At 54.7% G+C, this 20,544-nt stretch overlaps 1 protein-coding gene across 5 annotated transcripts in view; it reads left to right on the forward strand.

Annotated features, from left to right (window-relative positions):
- The window catches only part of Mindy4 (MINDY lysine 48 deubiquitinase 4), a 109,442-nt gene that overhangs the window by 62,381 nt on the left and 26,517 nt on the right, over positions 1–20,544 (forward strand). For 4 of the 5 annotated variants that reach the window (XR_007341686.1, XR_007341688.1, XR_007341687.1 and 1 more), the window contains 6 exons: positions 299–415; positions 1,452–1,540; positions 10,245–10,346; positions 12,083–12,146; positions 13,524–13,589; positions 16,678–16,745. Coding sequence is in view for 2 of the 5 variants with exons in the window: in XM_048786414.1 (XP_048642371.1) it covers positions 299–415; positions 1,452–1,540; positions 10,245–10,346; positions 12,083–12,146; positions 13,524–13,589; positions 16,678–16,745 (506 nt within the window). In the remaining 3 variants the exon portion in view is untranslated. Of the gene's footprint in view, positions 1–298; positions 416–1,451; positions 1,541–10,244; positions 10,347–12,082; positions 12,214–13,523; positions 13,590–16,677; positions 16,746–20,544 lie in introns of all 5 variants that reach the window. The other variant, XM_048786415.1, reaches the window with a different exon arrangement.

Raw genomic sequence — 20,544 nt, forward strand, 5'->3', positions numbered from 1 at the left:
TCAGAAGACTTCCAAGTCCCTTGCAAAATGAAAATCTTGTGTTTCAAGTCCTCTGTAAGGCACCTACGAAGATCTTGGCCCATGTCAGCACAGCCTTGTTTGGCTTACAAATGTGCAGAGGTGAGACCCTTAGGGCCGGGTTTCTCTTCCCTCAAATATGAGAAGAATGGGCTTGCAAAATAAAGGGAGCCCAGCTAGTGAAGGCACTGCCCTGCTATAATTTGAGTCCAGCTGAGCACCGAGCACTGCAGCAGTGTTTGCTTTTAAAACAACCAGTAAGACTTTCTCCTCTCCACAGGAAATAAAGACCCTTCTGTTTGGTTCTTGCTTTTGCTGCTTCAATGAAGAATGGAAACTTCAGAGTTTTTCCTTCAGTGACACGGCTTCCTTAAAATATGGCATTGTGCAGAACAAGGCAGGTTGACCTTCGGGTTCTCAGGGGGCTTTCCGCTGGGTCACCATGGTCGGGATGGGGACATCCCCTAGCTGGGGAATGCCACAAGCCTTGGCTGGTTTATCCAGGGCTGGCCACTTCATGTTGGACAAGGTATCACTTGGTGCAGGAACTTCCCCGTGTGACTGGTGGGGTGAGAGCTGGAAATCCAGACCCTCTTCTTAGCAGTCATTCTAACCGAGCACCCACTTGCTAGGAGTGGTCCTGGGTGAGGGGGAGCAATAGGAGGCCCTCAGTCTGCTCTGGTGCACTGCAGGTGCTGTTGATGCTGCTCAGTTCCACAGACCCTTTTGGGAGGTGCTACAGGGGATTGAACTCAGGGGCACTCGGCCACTGAGCCACTTCCCCAGCCCTATTTTGTATTTTATTTAGAGACAGGGTCACTAAGTTGCTTAGTGCCTCACTTTTGCTGAGGCTGGCTTTGAACTCACGATCCTCCTGCCTCAGCCTCCTGAGCTGCTGGGATTACAGGTGTGCACCACAGCACCTGGAAATTTCATGTTACAGTATGGGAGGCGATAAAGTCACACCTGGAGTGCTGAGGTGACTCACAAGCTGAGCTCACATAAGCAGATGCTGCTGAAGGGGCTCATTGCTAGCTGAGGTAGTCAGGAAAGACTTCCTGGAGGAGATGGCCTTTAGGATAGGTTTCAAGGGCTGGGTAGACAATTGTATAGCCTGTATACATTGAAGCATTTCCCTGGATGACAGGAAACCTATGGTGACACCTGTGGCTTCACACCTAGCTGGTTGTGAACAGCTAAGTTCCTCCCCTGGCACATTATAGACTAATCCCTCCTCTGGGGGGCCTTGTTACCCCCTCTCTGTGACTCAGGGTCAACGTTGACTGCAGACAGTCACATGTTAGGGTCCTGTTTGTGAGGGAACAGAGCAGGGGGTGCTTGAGCCCTGTAACTTGGGGCTGGGGGCTGGGGAGGTGGAGCAGAGCTCTGCCCTGGGCCCCTTGGCCTTGGTGGTAACACGCGCTTCTCTGCAGGGCGGCCCCTGTGGGGTTCTGGCGGCCGTCCAGGGCTGCGTGCTGCAGAAACTCCTGTTTGAAGGCGAGAGCGGAGCCCGCTGCGCGTGGTAAGTCAGGGTTCATTCTGGCAATAGCTTCCTTTCCCAAGGCTTCTCCGGAGCATCCAGAACAAACAAGCAAGGAAACGTGTGTGTTCCCTGATATTTCCCGTCTCCTGGAGGTCACGACAGGAAGGGGTCACGGCAGTGAGCTAGCAGGGTGGTGCTGGCCGTGTTAAATGGACGTGCGGGCATTCGTTTCTGGGCGCGGGGAGGATTGGAGGGCTCCCACATGCTAGGCACTGCTGGACAGTGTGGAAATGGGGCCTGCTGCCTCCTCGGAAGGGTCGATACCGTCCACACCCACGTCGATCTGCTGATCCGTGACCAAGTCCAGGGCTCCCCTCCCTCCCACGTTATCTCCCCTCTGCCAACGGTCAGAACCACACATTCCAGCACGTGGCTTCCTCTCCCTGCAGCTGTTTATTTTCCATTTTCCATGCTAAGTGCTTGCACCTGGGCACCCCCATCTCCTCCCCATCTTGCTGGAACACCTCTATGCAGGCATGATGGACGCCCGGGAGAACCACATGCATGTCTCCTCCCCAGAGATGCACCATGAGGTAACCCTGTACCATGGTTGGTGCCAAGAGCAAAGGATGGGTGAGGTCCTGGCCGATGCCAGAGGCTGGCGAGGCCTCCCAGAGGAGGTAGCGGTCATACCATCTCCTCTTTGCATCCCAGTTCCTAGCTCATAGCAAGTCACCTCAGAGTTATCCCCACTTCTAGCATTCACCCTTTGTTTTTCCTTGTAGTTGAAAATATTATACATACAATTAAAAGACATTTTACTCTGATACCTGAAGGAGGAAGAGAGTCCTTGATTCCCCTTCACACGCGTCCTTGAAGGTATGCAATTTCTCAAGAGAGAAAACATTCCCAGGAGTCCCCTTGCTCCAAGTTACAGTCCAGTGGATTCTGAAGCCATAGCTTAGCTCTGCCAGTTCCTGAACTTTATTGAAAGATCCTTGCTCTTTGAAATAAGTATTAAAGAGCCTTTTAAAAAGAAAAAAAAAATCGGGTTAGGTCTTAGGTGTTGTTTAGATAACAGGACCCACTCCCCTTTACTCACAGGTGCCTGGGAGAGATTCCAAGCTCAGCTCTCGAAGGAGACACATTTCCCCAGCATGAATGATTTGACCTTGACAGGGTCCAAGTGAGGGGAGCTTTCCACACTTACCGTTTTATAATTCTTCAAATAGTTTTACAAGATAATAGTCAGGTGGTTTCTGTCAAACCCAAAGGAGACTGCTAACCACAGGCACAGCCGCCATTGCAGGATCACACCCCTCTTCTTGTGTCTCTTTGCTTCCCACCCTGCTCTGTGCAGGGTCCTTCCCCTCTGCCAGTTCTGGAAGATTGGCCCAGCAAGATGATGGTGGGCAGAGACGCCCGCCATTCATTCCTGGTGAGACCAACACAGTCCTCAATGCCCAAGAACACTCCTGACTGGGTGGCATCTGATAAGTGAGAGTCCTCTCTCTGGCTGACTTCAAAGGGTGCAGAGGCTCTGTGAGCATACAGGCCCTTCCTTCCCTCCCTTTTCTAATTTGCCCTGAGAGAGCGGTGCAGAGCATGCCTTCCAGGTGTTTGGCAGGGATACAGGGCCCAAGGAGACACATGTGGCCTTCCCCTTGTGGCACTTAACGATTGAACAGGACAGGCGGTGAACGGGGACATGCAGGCTGCTAAGGGGTCACCCAGACGTGATGTGGGTGAGTGCAGGCTTCCTGCAGGGGCACATTTTTATCTTAGTGATAGCTGAGGGAGGAACACAGCCTCGGATTCCCCATCACACACATCCCTGCACACTCTGGACCCCCACCCCTCATCTCTTCCCCTCCTCCCAGGCAAACACCCTCAAGTCTTCCAAGTCGGCAGGCCTGTGTGCTCAGATGCTCTGCCTGCCCGCTGCTCTGACCTTGCCCCTTGCCTGGTGACCCCAGTTAGGATAAACCAGGCCCTGCCTCCGGTAACTCCACCAAGCCGCATCCTGTTCCTCAGTGACCTTACCTGTCACCAGGTAGTGTCTGTCTCTCTTCTTTCAGCAGAATACAAGTCCCACGAGACTTGTATTTGGGTTGCCTGTTCTACAGCGTGTCCCTGGCATGTAGCCCAGTGCCTGGTCCACGGGAGAGGCCCTCCGGATTTTTGTTGAATGAACACATGGACTGATGAATGAGTTATCCAGACAAACAGGGAGGGGAGGCGGCCTGGGCCTGGTATTCCAGTAAAGAGAACAAGATGTGCGAGGGCCTGGGGGCAGGGAGAAGAGCAGCTGGTAGCCTGGGGTGGCCTGGTGGTGTTTGGAGGGGCAGGGTGTGACCTGGGGCTGGAGGGTGGGATACAGCTGGGGCTGCCAGAAGGGCTCCAGGCTACGATCTTAGAGCCAGTTTACAGCCAGTCTTAGAGCCAGTTTAGAGCTGAGGAGAGAGGTCCCATGACTCATTTCAGCCCGAAGCCCCTTCTAAGTTACTTTTGATCTTCAGCTTTGACATCGGGGAAAGTCATGGATCACTTCCCAGTAGTCGGGATGGAGCATTTCAGTAGGAAGGACCCATTCTGCCCAGGACCTAAGACCGGCTTGATTCCTTGTCACCCACCATCCCACTCCATTAAGGGATGCTGAGCTCTACTTTCTACACCAAAGAGGGAATGGGGACTTATGGGGACTTGGAAGGCAGAAGAAGCCCATCCAGCTTGGGGGAGCAAAGGGGGCTCTGGGTAGACAGAAAACCCTACCAGGCTGTGAGAAGGCATGTTCTTTTCCACCTCCCATGGCTGGCCAGTCTGGCTCCTGCTAAACACTGACCCAGGCCTCAATGTCTATGAACAAGTGTCTGTTTATGCTCCTACTAGACAGTTCCACCAGGGTTCTGCTGGGGAAGAGTGGGGCTGCAGGAATGTGGCTTTTACCCCTGGGGCTCCCCATCTGCTGAGATCTGGGCTAGTCTGGTTTGCAGTCTCAGAGGTCAGGCTGCTTGTGTCCATGTGTGGAGGACAGTGGGGCTCAGTAGGGTCCTGTGGCCAAGAGGGTACTCAGGGAGGAGGAGGGAAGCTGTCACTGGGGTTATGTGATGTGTGACGGTTGCACTTCCCGACAGCTGGAAGGCTGCCTGGCGGTCCTGGAGGAGACCTTTGCCAAGCAGCTGGTCAGGGCCGCCTTCTCCTCGAAGTCTGGAAGAATTCATGCTGTCCCTTTCCTTGGGGACCTATAACTCTGGGTGCTGCTTGTATCCTGACCCCTGCCTTGCATCCCCGGCCTCTGCCGCCCCCAGGCCACACACACAGGGTGCTGTCGTGGGGTGAGCTTTCCAGGCCTGAGAGGTTTGGGTCTTGAAACCCAGTGACGGGGAGGTGTGGGAGCTTGGCTTAGTCCCTGCACTTTCTGACAGAGCCTGAGGGCACTCAGGGAGAGGTGGCAGATGGGGTGAGCTTGGAGGTCCCCGAGACCCTCTGTCTGACCCAGTTAGGACTCCCCTCCTCCTCATTGGTGGGTTGTGGGCAAGGGGTCCAAATGCCCTCCTCTGCCCTCCTACCTGCATCTCCTCCTCAGCTCCTCTCCCTGGGCCTGCTACAGGGGCTGGAGGCAAGTAGGGAAGGGAGCAGAGCCCTCTGGGGGCTTGGGTTAGGCCAAAGGCTGGTGGATGAGGGGCTGCCTGGGGCCAGGTCAGAAGCCACAGGAGGTCCTCACTGCCAGATGTACAAGTGCCCAGGAAGTGGGAGGAGGTGGGGGGGGGCGAATGGGGAGGCACTTGGGACCTGGATTATGGTGGGATGAACAGGGATCCCACTTTGCCACCCGTGAGTTAGGAAGTCATCTCTGGCCTAAACCCGACTCAAGATGAAAATACAAACAGAGCCCTTTGAAAATCTCCATGGGCTGTGTAAGCAAGACCATTGCACTGGGCGGACCATGGACCAGATGGGGAAACTGAGGCTCTGTGAGGGACAGATGCTCGCTCAGGGTCACGCCTAGTACCATGGCAGAGCTGAGCCGGCCCAGGAGCCTTGTCTATCACACCATGCTGCTGTCCCACAAGGGCCAGAGAGGGTAGGGGGGCAGAGGCTGAGGGTCATGGGTTTGAAACAGCTGATGACTGGGCACCCTCTGGACTCTTGGAAACCCAGGGTGGCTCTGTTTATGGAGGAGTTGTTGGCAGAGACTGACTTTTGCCCTATTAGCAAAAAAAAAAAAAAATCAGCACAGTAGAAAAGAGAGTAACCGCAGAGGCACGTGGGCAGGTGTGCTGGTACCTTCCTCCACTCCAGCTCCACGGCTCCCACCGACCTATTTGGACTGCGTCGATATGGACAGATCGGGCCATCCGGGTTCCTCCATGCATGGGTGGCATGTGCTGGGCCGATCTTGAGGCTTCAGCCGCTCCCTTTCCACTTGGAAATTCCAGGATTTCAGTAATGATGCAGCTTAAAAAATTTTTTTAAAAAAGGAGGTCAGCACCTCTGCTGTGTTCGGGACACTGCCTCCCCGTGCAGACCCTGTGGTCTGCAGACCTTGAGGACAGGGAAAGGGTCCTGTGGAAGTGGAGCAGGGGATGCGCTGGCACCTCCAGGGAAGCCATGCTGAAGTAAAGGTCTCTTGGCCGCCGCGCTGTTCTCCTGCAGGACTGTCTGGCTTCATTAAGGCTCATCTATCAGGCTGGCAGCCCGCCTCCCTGCCATCAGCCAGGCAGAGCCGGGAGGTTGGCCACGGTGATTTTCCACTCGGGAAGGGCTGGAGCGGCTGGGCTCATGGGAAGAGATGAGGTCTCAATGCCCTGCAGGCCTGGAGAGGGCCCCAGACAGGGAGGCCCTGCAGAGGACACCGCAGCTGGTGTGGTGGGGGTGGGGGGGAATCCAAGGATGGCATCCTCTTACCCCTGCTTTCCTCTCTGAAATGGGACTGAAGGCTCAGAGGAGGGGAGGCACTTGTCCTCGGACCCTCTGGACATTGGTGGTAGAGCCGGGTTTGGAACTCAGGCCCTGGGGCCCCAGGCTAGCCATCTTCCTGCCTTCTCTTGACCCTGGGAGGGAGCAGAGAGCAAGGACTCTTGGGCTTGCACACACTGGACAACTGTCTCCTGAATTTTCTATAGACTTTATTTCCATAGGCCCATCCGAGGGGACAGGTGAGGCTATTTTGAGATAATTGGGGTAGAATGTGTCTTCCCTCTCAAACACTCGGACAAACTCGGGACATATTATGGCCCTGCCCTCCCCCTCCCAAGACAGACCTCTTCAGGCTGCACTTCTCTTGGAGGAATTGGACTCTTGAAGAAACTCCTCCCCGCCTAAGAGCCAAGCCAGGCGCCAGATTCCTGGTAGGAGTGTGGCAGTTGGGTGTCAGCCACAGAGGACCTCCACAGTCACCAAGGTGTCCCTGTGAAAGCTACAGCGAGCTGTGTGGTGAACCTGGAGTGTGTGTGGTACACAGGCAGGCTTGGGTGACTTCCACTGTCACCGCCTGTGGGACAAGAACTTGTGCCCTCACCCTCAGCCCTGTTGGCCCTGGGGTAGGTTACATGACAGATGGCAAGACAGGGTGATGCCAGGGGCATCTGACTCAGTGCCCATGTTTCCAGGTGAGCATGGAGGCCAGGGTGGTTTGGGGCTGCCCCAGACCTGTAAGTCAGGAGTCAAACCCAGGCCTCTCAACTGTCCAACCGCTGCACACCCCAGCTCTGCTGTTTCCTGGAAAGTCACGTCTCAAACAGAAGGGGAAGGCCCAGGAAGGGTGGAGAGGTCGGAGAAGTTACTCCACGGAAACTAGTGGAAAGAGGGATTTAGGAGTAGAGACAGGGAGGGTCAGAGGGGCTGCGAGCAAAGCCCCCCAGATGGGGAGCTGGGCCACCTCAGGAGCAAGAGCTCTTGGTCGTGTGCTGAAAAGACAGGCTCTGAGGCAAAGGGACATTGGCTCCTGAAACCAAGTGCCCAAGACAGTTGGTTCTGCTCTCCTGGCTCCCCTCCCTCCCTCCCTCCCTCCCTTCTTTCCTTCCTCAGTGTTTATTCTTTCCTAGTTCTTACCAACAGTGTGACCTTGGAAAGATCAAGTGTTGGGGCCTCAGTTTCCCTATTTTAAAAGAGGATGATAAAAGGTCTTACCTCATGGGGTGCTTTCATGATTTGATGTCACGATACAGAGCATATAACACCCACTCAATATGTGTTGGCTTTTATTTTTTATTTTATTTTATTTTTGAGAAAAAAGGAAAAGAAGTTTTATGGCTTTTCTAGCAAAGGAGAAACAGAGGGGACTCCTGTCCCAAAGGCTGATTCTACCCATCAGCAGGAACAGGGGGCTTTTAAAGAGGTGATCCGAGGCTGCATTCCACAGGGTCTCTGTGGTGCGTTGGCTTTTTAGACCTTCCTTGTTGCTCCACTGATGTTTCCAACCGAGGATGACCTGCTCCGGTCGGTGGGCACAGAGAGCACAGGGTTTGAAAGGCTTCCCTTGATTTCAGACATGGAGGTTTTGCAGCACAGGTGTGAGCCACGCACACCTTTGCTCAGCTCCTACCCAGGTCAGGTGTTCTAATCTGGAGCAGTGGCTATGCCAGGAGGGCTGTGTTGTTGCCAGAGGTCCCCTCCCTGGACACACAGTGAGTAGGCGTGACGGGGGCAGGAGGGAGCAGGAACGCTGGCGGGCACCATCAGCAACAGCTCAGCTGTGGACAGGGCCCAAGAGCAGGATGGATGTAAGACTCAGATGTGCGATCGACAGGACGTGGCAGGACATGGAATGACCCAGGGGATGTCAGAGGCCACATTTGTGGGTTCTGATTCCAAAGAGATAAACGTCCAATTCTTTCTCCTTTGTCCCACAAGCTCTGCTCTCCTGGCCCTCTTGTCCTTGGCGTGGCCTCTCCTGAAACCTAGAGCAGTGTTTTCTCAACGTTGTTTTCCTCATTAGCGGGTGACCTGGGCCAGGGCTCCCGATAGCTCGGGTCGTCCGGTTTGGCGATCGCACCGTAACCGTTTCCTGTGAGGAACACGATGGGCTTCCTGAGCCCGAAGGAGCAGGCGGTGTGCTGGTTCATTTCCCTGAGTGCCTGAGTGCCCGTCTGAAGGGTCTCCAGGGGCAGGAGCTCGGGGTCAAGTTCACGCTGGATGCTGGGGGTCTCCCCTTTGGTGGATTTGACCCAAGCGGGGACTTGAGTTTTTTTCACTGGACAATAGTGACAGGAACTGTTGGTGCCAGGTCTCGAGTCAGGGGCCTCCCAACCATCATCTCATTTAAAGTTCCCAGCACTAGCAGAGAGGAATCACTGTCGTTGCCCATTTCTGGATGGGGAAACTGAGGGAGCTGGGGTCCTATCGCCTCTTGTTTTACCTTAGTGGGGCCACAACAGCTTGTCTGTGGGTCCCTGGCTCTATGTCCCAGGCACTGGTCAGCGATGGCTTGCTGCTCACCATGGTGGCTATGTCCTGGTCTCCTGATTCCCTTCTTCTGCCCTGGACAGGAGGGAGAAACGCCACTACTGTCTCCCTTACACAATGAGGTATGGAGCTCAGAGAGATTTGGTGCCTGGAAACCTGGGACCCCCCACTTTGCACTCCTCTGACCCCAGGAGAGTCTTCATCAAACCCCTTTGTCTGTTAGGAAGAGAGAACCAGTCACACTAGCTTTTGTATGAATTTAGAAACAATTCCCAGCCTGCAGGAGAAGGCCAGACAGAGCTCTAACAAGCCCTGGAAATGTCAAATGGAAAGAAACATCTATATTTGGTTGTCTCCCGTCCACCCTCTCGTTCCCTCCACACACCAGGAACCTCTTAGTCACCATTTTTATTGCAAGAGAGCTCTGTAATTGTGTGTGTGTGTGTGTGTGTGTGTGTGTGTGTGGTGTTGGGGATTAAACCCAGTGCCCAGTGCCTTGTATATGCTAGGCAAGCCTTTTTTTTTTTTTTTTTTTTTTTTTTGAGACTGTGTCTCACTAAATTGCCAGCCTGGACTTGAACTTGCGATCCTCCTGCCTCAGCATCCTGAGTAGCTGAAATTTCAGGCGTGCTATGCCGGTTAAAGTTCTTTTGTGCCTAGACTGTGCCCTGCCTGGTCTCCTGTTCTGCCCCACCCCTCTGACCCTTCCTTGTTGGCCTCCCTGGTACCACAAATGGACCTCATCCTTGGCTACTTGCCCCTTCTTCATCTTCTGTCTGGGAAATCTGTGCTGAGCCCCGCCCCCCTTCTGTAGTTCAGTGGGTCTGACAGTTCCACCTGGGGATCCACGTGCACCCCTTGCTCTGTAAGTCAGAGGTGCAGCGTGTCACCGCCCACCACATCTGCCTCCTCCAGCCACACGCTCCTTATTTCGGCTGGTGGCACCAGCGTGTAGCCCAAAGCCACAAGGGTCATCCTGCCTCCCCCTCCCCCTCCTCCCACACTCTGTATCTAAGCATCCAGCAAGCCAGGCTGCACCACGTCTCCTGTCCTGCCGGCACCCTCCGGGCCCTGCCAGGTCTCCTGGGTCCCCTGCTCCAGTGCCTTGGCTGCCTCCACCAGCACCCGACTCCTGGGTCCTCCCTGGCTCTCATCCACAGAGGGCCTTCCTCCCTGGGCGTGGCCATGAAGTTCCCAGGCTGCAAGTGATCCTCTGGGAGTCAGGGGAGAAGAGCCATCTGCACAAGGGCCGCCTGGGCATCCCCCTGGGCTGGGCCGCCTCTGCTTCGTGTGCCGTGGGCGTTGACGCATTCCTGCTTGTCCTTCTTGTTCTCAGGCAGCTGCAGCCTTCAGACACCCACAGGACCCGCTGCCTCATCCTGGCCATTGCAGACATCCTGTGGCGGGCTGGGGGCCGACAGAGAGCTGTGGTCGCGCTGTAAGTGGTTCCGAGGGCCACGCCAGCCGCGGTGGCAGGCAAGCTGTTTGCAGCTCTCCTGTCTGTGGGGTGGATGGACTATGTTTGGGGAGCCCAGGGATAGGCCAGGGCACAGACCCTCTGCACAGCTCTGCTGACTGCCCGGGCTGCAGCCCTCACCTGGGAAGGTGTGCTCCTGTCTGCGCAGCCTGCCTCCTTGGGAGCTCTGGGAGCCCCTGAGAACCTGTGGCCCAGGTACCCACTTCCCCGCTGTATTCCCGGGGGCCTTAGAAACAGCCCCTCAGGTTGACCCAGCTGCTCTCCCTAGTCCCCCCAGGATTGGCATTTCCCTTGAGAGGTGAGCAGAGGATGGTGGAGCCCAGCCCTGGATGCTGTGCCCTGACCCACCTGGGCTCTTCCCTGTGGCCTCCGTCCTGCCCCACACAGTCCACAGAGCTCACTGGCTGCCTCTTCTCCTCGACCCCTCAGAGCGGAAGCATCCCTTTGTCCTGGCCCTACCACTGAGTACATCCCCAGCCACAAAAAATTTCAATTTTTTTAAATTTGTGGCTTAACTTTAGCAAAGGAAGTAATTTTGGGGGCTAAGAAGCACACTCTGGGGTGCATGTTGGTCACTGTAGCATAGGGTTTATGAGAAGGAACTCTCTGAAGCTGTTGCTTGATGGCTATGTGACCTCAGGCAGCTAACTTCACCTCTCTGTGCCTCATGTTTACTTGTTCAGAAAATGAGGATGATGGTAATGATTACTTAATAGGATGGTTGTGAGAACTAAATGAGTCAGTATAAATAAATAATATGCAATAAATATAATAACATTATTCATCTGAATCATTTATCAGTATAAATTGGTGATAAATAATAAATATAAAGTGCTTAGGACAGCGCGTGGCATACACTAAGCATCACAAAAGTAGAGGTAAGATATCATCGTCATTATTGTTGTTGATGACCTTTTTAAAAAAATTTTTAATTGTAAATGGACACAATATCTTTATTTGATTTATTTATTCTTATGTGGTGCTGAGGATCGAACCCAGCGCCTCACACATGCTAGGCAAGCACTCTACCACTGAGCCACAACCCCAGCCCCTATTACCTGTCTTGTACCGTGTTCCAGGGAGCTTATTAACCTAGGCCCTTAGCATCTATTGCAGCAGCTCTAAGAGCAGATGAGGTAGGAATTGTATTTCTGCCTGTTTTAGAGATTCAGAAACAGAAGCCCAGAGAGGAAAGGTGGCTGATCCATGGCCACACAGCAGCTAGTGGTACAATGGGTCCCCAATCCGAGCCCTACACTTATCCATGCCACACTGCTCTGCACATCAAGGGAAGTTAACCAAGGGGTCGCAGAGAGGAGGCTCCAGAGGCAGAGCTGGGATCCCCCATTAGTGGACGCGAGGGCCAATGTTGCCAGCCAACATTCCCGTGGGCAGGCAATCCTCAGTTGTGGTGGGAGTCAGGCTTCCCACTGCCAGGGTGTGGGTTTGGCTATTCCAAGGGCACCCCCTGCTCTTTTTTTTTTTTTCATTCTTTCTTTTCCCCCCTCCCCCGTGAGTCCCCTGGACCCAGGCTAGGAGGTGAGTCTGCAGCAGGGAAACCCGAGACACCTTTGGCTCCTTCTGTCCTCGGCAGCCACCTTCCATTTGTCCTCAGGGGGAAGGCACATGCGGTCCTGTGCTGGCGGGAGGGCGTTCTTTCCTGGCAGAGGACTCACGCACCGTCTTTCCCTTTTTAGGTCTTCGGGAAGCGAGCAGTTCAGCCCAACAGGGAAATACAAAGCCGACGGAGTCTTAGAAACAGTACGGCTTTCTGGAAAGTTATCACGCAAACTTTGGCTTTGTTTGGGGACTGTCTCCTTTCCTATAAGTAAATCCTCCCGCAGCTGGGGATGCCCGGGCCCTTCCTGCAGCCGGTGCCCACCGTGTCCACGCCCCCCGGGTTGGGGAGGGGACAGAGGTGTTTGGCTTTGGGGGTGGGCGGCTGCCAGCGCTGGTTCTGTGGCCAGTGACTCCCGACACCTCAGGGGCGCGCAGGCCTGGGGTCCCCAGCAGCCTGTACACAGCACCCCGGGCTGAGCCCCAGCCCTCCCCCAGGTCCCTCTTCCTCTTTCTCCAGCCTCTTTTCTAAGACCTGGGGGGTGGGGGGGTACAATGGTGCCAGTCTGCAGAGGGGAGGCAGTTAGAAGGTGGGGAAGGACTTTGATAGCATGGAGCTCCTGCCACGAAGCCAGACGTCCATGGTACAGAGTGAAAAAATGGGAAATGTACTGTTGGTTGTTTTGAAAATACAAAAGCTGTGAAGTTAAAAAAAAAAAAAAAAAAAAAAAAAAAAGAAAAAGAAAATCCTGCCGTCTGTTTAGAATCTTCTGTTTTTACTTTTTGGCACCAGGGATTGAACTCAGGGGCACTCGACCACCGAGCCACATCCTTAGCCCTTTTCTGTATTTTATTTAGAGACAGGGTCTCACCAAGTTGCTTAGCTCCTCACTTTTGCAGAGGCTGGCTTTGAACTCGTGATCCTCCTGTCTCAGCCTCCTAAGCTGCTTGGATTACAGGCGTGCAACACTGCCCCTGGCTAGAATTTTCATTTTAACCCACTTGTTTTATTTGACCTAGCTTTGGGCCAATGTGACCCTGGGACCCTAATTAAGGGCCTCACTTGGCTAATTTTTTTTAAAGCGTTTTTTTTTTTTTTCCCTCTCAGACCTGCCTGAGAAAACAAAAGGGACTCATATTTGCTGCTTTCCAATAACTCTGGACCTGGCCTGTTGGGCTCCCCTAGCCTGGCATTGTGATTTGGATGTGCTAGCCTCCTCAATCCCCGGACTCTTCTCAGCTATGACTGGCATGCAGGGTGCAGCCCTCCCTACGGCCACGTGCAATGCTGGGTCCTGTGCTTAGTCCCACAACCTGCGACATTCTTGGGGTTCTAAAGGTGGGCCCAGGGCTGCTGCTGGGCAGACTCACCCCCAGAGACCCTGGCTGTTCTGAGAAGCCTTGAGTTGCACTAGATGTGGGGCATGTCCCAGCGCCAGCTCTGCAGGTTGCTACTCTCAGCCTAGGGAGGGTCACAGTGGGGTGTGTAGTGGCTGAAGCCAGGGCCACAGGCTCTGACCGGGATTGGGATGGGCTTGGCCCCGAGGAAATGGCAGCTCACAAGTGTGTGTTCCTTCCCAGCTCACACTGCACAGTCTGACCTGCTACGAGGAGCTGGTGACTTTCCTTCAGTACAGCATTCATCAGGTATGAACCGTAGCGTCTGTTTGTGGGATGGGCAGTGTTGAGCCTTCTGGTTTCATTGTAGGAGAGATGCTGGTGATCTGGAGCTGTCCTCTCCATCAGCCAAGATGGCAGGAGGGCACGTGGGCCTCTGGGTGGTGCGTTGAGGATGATGGGTGATGTGTCTGGAGAAGGGTGGACTTGGGGCAGGGGTTCCAGGCTCTCCATCGCATCCTCGTGGGCTGGTCATGGACACAAGTTAGCTTTGGGGCTGCAAAGAGCAGGGCTAGGACTGGTGGGGTCGGAAGAAAGAGAAGCAGCAATTAGATGGTGGCTGCAGAGCTGTCTCTGTGTCCAGGAGCAAGCACCCTCCTCTGGAGCTCTGTGTTAATGGGTGTGTCCCGGGACCAGCTGGGAGAAAAGGAAGTGGCTTCCAAGTCAGGGTTGGAGGGCAAGCAGTGCCCATGGGGACACTGCTTGGGACAGGACCTCATCTGGTGTCCTGGGGAGGCTGGATTGGCCCAAGCAGGGACCCTGCAGTGTCCAGTCTGTAAACTGTACAGCCACTCTCTACTGTGAGCTAGGAGGGACGTGGCCAGGGTCAGGAGCAGTGCAGCCAGAGGGATCTTGGAGTTCCCAGTGGGGCTGTGGCAGCCTGGCTTTGCAGAGGAGGAGGTTACACTCTCCAAGGGCAGAGGACTTGGCCTCCAGAGATAATTGGCCTGAATTTGGATCCGGGTTAGCTCCCTACTAGCTCTGAGGCCTCAGACAACACATGGAGCTCCTCTGCCCCTCAGTTTCTCCTCTGCCAGACATGGGGAATAGCGGCATCTGCCTCAGGGCCTTGTGTAGCATGTCAGGACTTGAGCAATGTCCTCATTCATTGTGGGCGTCCATTGTCACCGTGGTTTAGGGCCACCTTGGGATGGGCGAGCCATAGACATGTAAAAACAAGAGGGAAATCTTACAATGTGAGCAAAGACCAGGAGACTGGACCCCCCTGCCTTCTTGCTTGCCCACATGCAGCCTTGCAGAGGTCCCTGGGTCTCAGTTTCCTCATCTGGAAGGTGAAGGACTGCAGATTCCAGCTCCAATAGAGGTGGTCAAGGAGAAACTTAAACACCGGGAGGCATGTTTTCCAAATGGAGTATAGGCAGTCTGAATCAGCAGGAAGGGGGCCCCCTGTTAAACCCAGAGTGCACCTGAGAGACTTATGAACCCAGTGTGGGGACTCCACCAGGGTGGCCAGGACTAAGGTCACACGTGTCACATCCTCAGATGAGGCAGGGCCTGGAGCTACCTAGTCAGGCAAGGGAAGTGATTGCTGAGGCTTATGGGGCCAAGGAGAGGCTCCAGGGAGATCATTCCAACGGCCCAAGTTTTGGAGGTCTTATAACTGTCCCCAAAGGTTCTGGCTGCCCAGCAGTGCTAGGGCCTCTGTATCCCTACCTGTAACATGGGTCTCACCCTTGGCCTGTGTCCCCGGGTTTCAGTGAAGCCTAGGCATGAAAATGACTGTGAAAGGGACTTGGAGAGTATGGCTGCTGCAGGGAGAGAGACCCTCAAGGCCTCTGGCCTCGAGCTGTCCATCCCTGGCCAGCTTTGGCTCCCTGCTTCTGCCGGTCCATTCAGTATTTGGCCCTTCTCAATCTGGCAGCCAGAGTCTCCCCCTGAAGCTTGATTTATGTTTTTGCTGGAAGCAGCAGAGCTGCCTCAGCACTAGGTTCACCAAATCCATTTTTCATGGGCTGGGTCTCAGAGGGGCTCCTGGTGCCAGGCCTGGAAATGTACACCAAACCGTCTCTGCCCAAAATAAATAGCCTCCTCGCTGGGTTTTCATTACCGCTCACCTCTGGGTGAGGTGTCTGGCAGACCCCGGGCTGGCTCAGGGATACCCCCGCCCCCACGGCCCACTGAAGTCCTTTGGAGGGCTCAGGTCTCTCCAGGGCCGGAGATCTGGGGTGGAAGAATGGCCCCTTCTTCCCGAGTGGCACCAGACATGGTTCCGGCCCCTAAGTGAGGTTTCCGGACCAACTGCCTGCCGGGGCTCGCCTTTCCAGCCGGCGCCTTGCCCCGTGGCCTCCCAAGTCTTGGCAGCTTGAATTTGATGAGATAATTTTAATAAATGTTTTCAAAAGCAAAATGGAATATTGCTGCCATTCACTGTGTTCTGGCAAGGGCAGGAAGCCCCAGGTGGGGTTCATCTCCCCAGCCTCTGCAGAGGGCTCAGGGTAAAGGCTCTTGAGGGTGGGCCAAGGACTGGGCAAATGCCCACCCAAACCTCCCCATAGTTTCACAGCCAGCTAGGGCTCACCAGGACTTCCGTGTCCTTCCTCATCTCAGTCCTGTGGTCTGTAGGTATCACAGGCACGTGGAGGGGAGATAGACCTCAAAAGTACCAGGGCTTCCCCCAAACAAGGTGTGGGTCCATGGCAGCAGTGCGTAGGTATTCCAGAAGGAAAGGCCAGCATGCAGGTCAGCAGCAGAGCTGTGACACAGGTCTGCAGGTCCAAGCCCCCCCCCCCCAGGTGTGTGTGTGTCCTCTTTTGCAGGACATCCACATAACTCTGCAGTGGTCAGAATATGTCTGCAGACACTGGGGAAACTGAGAGTAACAGAAGTGAAGCAATTGGGTTGAGATCACAGAATTAAGGGAAGGGTAATTTAAGATGGACGTGGATCCATTCATTCATTCATTCATTCATTCATTTGTATTTCCCCAAACTGGGCTCTTCTAGGCCCTAGCACAGTGAACTTGCCCGCTCTTGCTTTGGGGCCTGTGCACATACCTCCCATGCTATGAGTGGTGTTCGCTTCTCTTCTGATTCCTGGGGTTTGTATTTAGACATCAGGCCTCCATAATACCTTCCTTGGGCCTCCTCCCTCCCTGAGCTTGATGTCTGTGGATATGCTCCGTGGTGTTCCTGTGCTTTGCCCCTTCTGTCACTTGGGCTGGTGCATCCCTATGATGAGGGGATCTGGCTGGTGAGACCTGCCCAGGGTCTGTCCTGTGGCCACCTGATGGGAGGCTGTGAGTCCAGGAGCCCCCAAAGAGTGTCAGGCTGAGGGCTGGAGGTGTGTGGAAGGTACTCACTTCTCTCTCCTTTCCCAGTTCCAAGCAGGCCCCTATGGATGCATCCTTCTCACCCTGTCTGCCATCCTGTCCAGGTCCCTGGAGCTGTGAGTATCTTTCTCTGTCAACTCCTTGGGCGGGGGCTATCTGTGTCTCCCTGTGCCCCTTCCCCAGAGCCCAGGGCAGGGCTTGGTGTTTAGTGAGGCAGCAGAGGAGGGGAAGCGCTGGTGGAAGAGCAGAGCAGGCCCGTCCTACATATTCCAAGGTCCCCTTCTCTGTGGTGTCCCCACTTATGCTGGGGACAACTCAAGAGGGACCTCTGCAAGCTTGCATGTGACTGCTGTGTGCACATTTAAGGCTCTCATCCTTGCTACTTGTGCAGGGGTGGACAGTGAGGCTGAGACCTGGGAAATGGCTGCAGACCCCGAGTTCAGGGCAGGGTCTCTCTGTAGGCCAAGACTGTCCTGCAGCCGCCAGCAGGCTACTGGGAGTCCTGGGCGGTACCCAGAGGGAGAGTTAGGAATGCCAGTGGCCCTGACTTTCTTCTGCTGGACCCCGGGCTCCTAGGCTGCCCTAGAGCTGAGCCCTTCCATGAAACTGATTCCCTCGGAGCCTTCTAGGCCTCTTGTCTGTATTTACCACCTGGGCATCGTCCCTAGGGAGCACAGCAGGAGAATAGTACAGGGATAGTTTTGTAAAGTACACTTGGTGGTGGCATCACTTGGCAGGCAGGCAGAGCTTGAGATGGAGACCCAGAGGAAGGGACTTGGGAAGGTCCAAGGTCCAAGCACCTTGGGAAGGTGCTTTATAGGGAAGATTTCGGAACAACTCCCAGCAGGTTTGGGAACTGCAAAGTCCCTGGGCAGCTTTGAGGTGCACAGGCAGGAGAGGCCCTGGCAGAAGGACATGTTTGCCCTCCTGCCCTGGCTGGGCCCTGCTGGCCTGTGGCTGCTCCCCCAGGGCCTCTGCTGCAGGCGGGAGGAGGACTGCGGGGCTCTGTGGGACCTCGTGTGCTGGCCTGCCTGCTGCCTGCTGCTACTGACCTTATTAAATCGGTGTGTGCACAGCGCTTTCTAATGGCATTTTTCTTCTAATCCTGCCATAATGATATAATTCATTCCTGGCGTGAGCTCACGTGCATGGAGACCATAAGCCGCCGGCCCTCTCCCTGGGCCTGGTTTGCTAATCCCTGGGCTGGAGGTGTTGTGGGGGGGGGGGTTGTCTTCTGGCCTCACTGGGGAAGCCTGCACTCTCAGGTGGGCCAGGCTTGGTAGTGCTGGCCTCAGCTTCCCCATCTGTGCAGGGGACCTTCTGCCCTGCGTCTGGGCTCCGAGCTTGAGTGATCACAAGCAGTCTATTTATGTGCGGTCTCCTGTGTGGAGTCTTCTCCTTCTAGATGGGGCCTTGATGCCCCCTGTCCAGAACACTCTTCACATGGGTCAGAACTGGAGGACTTAGGCCACTGCTGCCCCTCCCTGTCCCATCCAATGGAGCTGGGCAGCAGTGGTGCCCTGTCCAGATTGTGGCACCTAATGGGCATCAGGGTGGGGAATTCTGCCCCACAGCCTAGACTGCACAGCCTCATGTGCATGGCCTGAAGTCACAGTCCTGTCAACACACACACACACACACACAGGCATAGACACACACACCGACACACATAGATACAGTCCAGCTGCTCCCTCAGGGCCCTGAGGACCTACTATGGGCCCTGCAGCAGGTATCCTGAGGTTCTGGGTGCAGGCTGGGCCTCCCCAGGCCTCTGCCTTCCAGAGGACCCAGATAGAGACCTGTGTGATGTTGGCTGCACAGGTTGGTTGTCATTCCTCTGTCTCTCGCCTTCCCCTTTCCTTAGAGGACAATACAGAGGAAGTCCTATTAGCAGTAAGGATAATGGCAACCAGCATTATGAAGCTCCCTGTGTGCCCAATCCTTTTCTTTGAACCTCTTGATCCTCCATGACAACCAGTTAGGCGGATGCCACTGTGGTCCCCATGGCTTAGGGCGGGGAGTGGTTCCCCCCAAGGTTACACAGCAAGTGAACCTGACAAACAGGGTTCCCCTGGGTGATCTGGCCCAAGCCAGAGCTTTTGGTTTGTGCTTAACAGAGCTGAGCTTGGGAGTAAGACAGGTTCATTAGGCCTGGTCACTCCTCGGGCTCTTTCCTCGGGGAACCAGGTTATCACGGCTCCTGCAGGGTGGGAGCCTTTAGCAGTGGCTGCTGCAGGACCATGAGCTCGTGTGTTTTCCTATATTTTCTTGCCTCTGGCTTGTCTTGGTGTCCCAGGTGGAAGCTACCAGGCCTCCCCAGTAGATGCAGCCATGAGGATATGCCAGCCAGCTGGGCGTGGAGGTGCACACCTGTAATACCAGAGGCTCAGGAGGCTGAGGCAGGAGGATTGTGAATTCAAAGCCAGCCCCAGCAACTTAATGACGCCCTGAGCAACTCAGCAAGACCTTGTCTCAAAATGAAAAAAAAAGGGCTGGGGATGTGGCTCTGTGGTTAGTGCCCCTGGGTTCAATCCCTGGTACCAAACAAACAAACAAACAAAAGGATGTCCTGAAGTTCATGGTGGTCCTCTGTGGTGATGTGGTGAAGTGGCAGATCCTTCCTGAGCATCAGTGGGCTTCCCGGGCACAGAGTACCCTTGCTTGGTTGGACCCTGCTGAGGGGTAGATGGAGAGACCCAGCTAAGGACCTGGGGTAGAGGCAAACTTGAGCAACCAACTCTGATTTGTTCAAGTTCAAGAAAACATTTTGTTAGACTGAGGGCTTCAGGTAAGAACTCGACCTCAGGCCACCCAGGGGTCTCTGGGGCTGCTGCAGATCTGAGCTCTCTCGTGACCACTGTGCTCATGTCCACAGGGCTGCTCAAGATGGGGCATCAGCTGACCCTTCCCCCACCTGTGGTCCAGGGGTTTCCTGAGGAGGAAAGACAGGGATGACAATGAGCACAGGGACAGCGGCAGCCCCAGTGCTGGCCAGATCCTGAGAGTCCCCCCGAAGCCACTTCACATAGCACGCTTACATTCTTGGCACTCATAGAGGTTTCCTGTGAGGAAGGCATCCTCTCACCTTCCTAAGCGGAGTCCCTGCAAGCATCCTCTCCCTATTATAAACCAGTCACATTGCACAACCACGTGGGTCCCTCTGTCCCCTGGCACCCCACCTTGGCCCTCTGAAGGCTTCCTGTCGTCCATGGCAATGAGGACTGTCCTGAGACTGGGAGACCCACTTCCGGCCTGCTGCCTCCTGTGAGCAACAGGCAAAGGCCTTTCTTATGGACACTGAGACTGGCAGGTGCCAGTGTCATCCTGCTCAGTCACCGTTTGACCTGTGCAGAGACACCCAGCAGGGTGGTGCGTCACATGAAAGCTTGCACTTGGTGACTTTGATGTAGCATCAGGTTGTCTGGGTTCCCCTTCTCAATTCAGCTGCCCACAAGCCATAGGCTGACTCAACCTGTGTCTTAATTCTTTATTTCCAGAAGGACAGGGTTGGGCTAGTACTTTTTAGACTCCTTATTGTGAAAATCTGATTAGTTTTAAAACATCTATTTAAAGGTCAAGGAGTTAAGAAAATGCAACAGGATGACTTTGATGGGTGCAGATGTGATAGGGATGGGGAGGCCCCTGACTCCCAATAAGGCATCAACCTGCCCCCCGCCATGGCCCAGGGACCCCTCTTTGGAGAAGCCCCAGCTCTACAAACAACCCAGCTTCAAAACCTTGGGAGCAGATGATCAGACTCTCTGTGGAGTCCAGAGTCGGCTCTGCAGAGAACCCTTTGATGCTGCTTCCTACTGGCCTGTGATTACTTTGCACAGTAGTTGAAAACATGTCCTGGGAACCCAGCGAGATAACAGAATCCAAGATCAAATGCTGTTCAGCCAGGGAGAAGCGGAG

The sequence above is a fragment of the Marmota marmota genome, unplaced genomic scaffold, assembly GCF_001458135.2.
Source record: "Marmota marmota marmota unplaced genomic scaffold, marMar, whole genome shotgun sequence".
Lineage (NCBI taxonomy): Eukaryota > Metazoa > Chordata > Mammalia > Rodentia > Sciuridae > Marmota > Marmota marmota.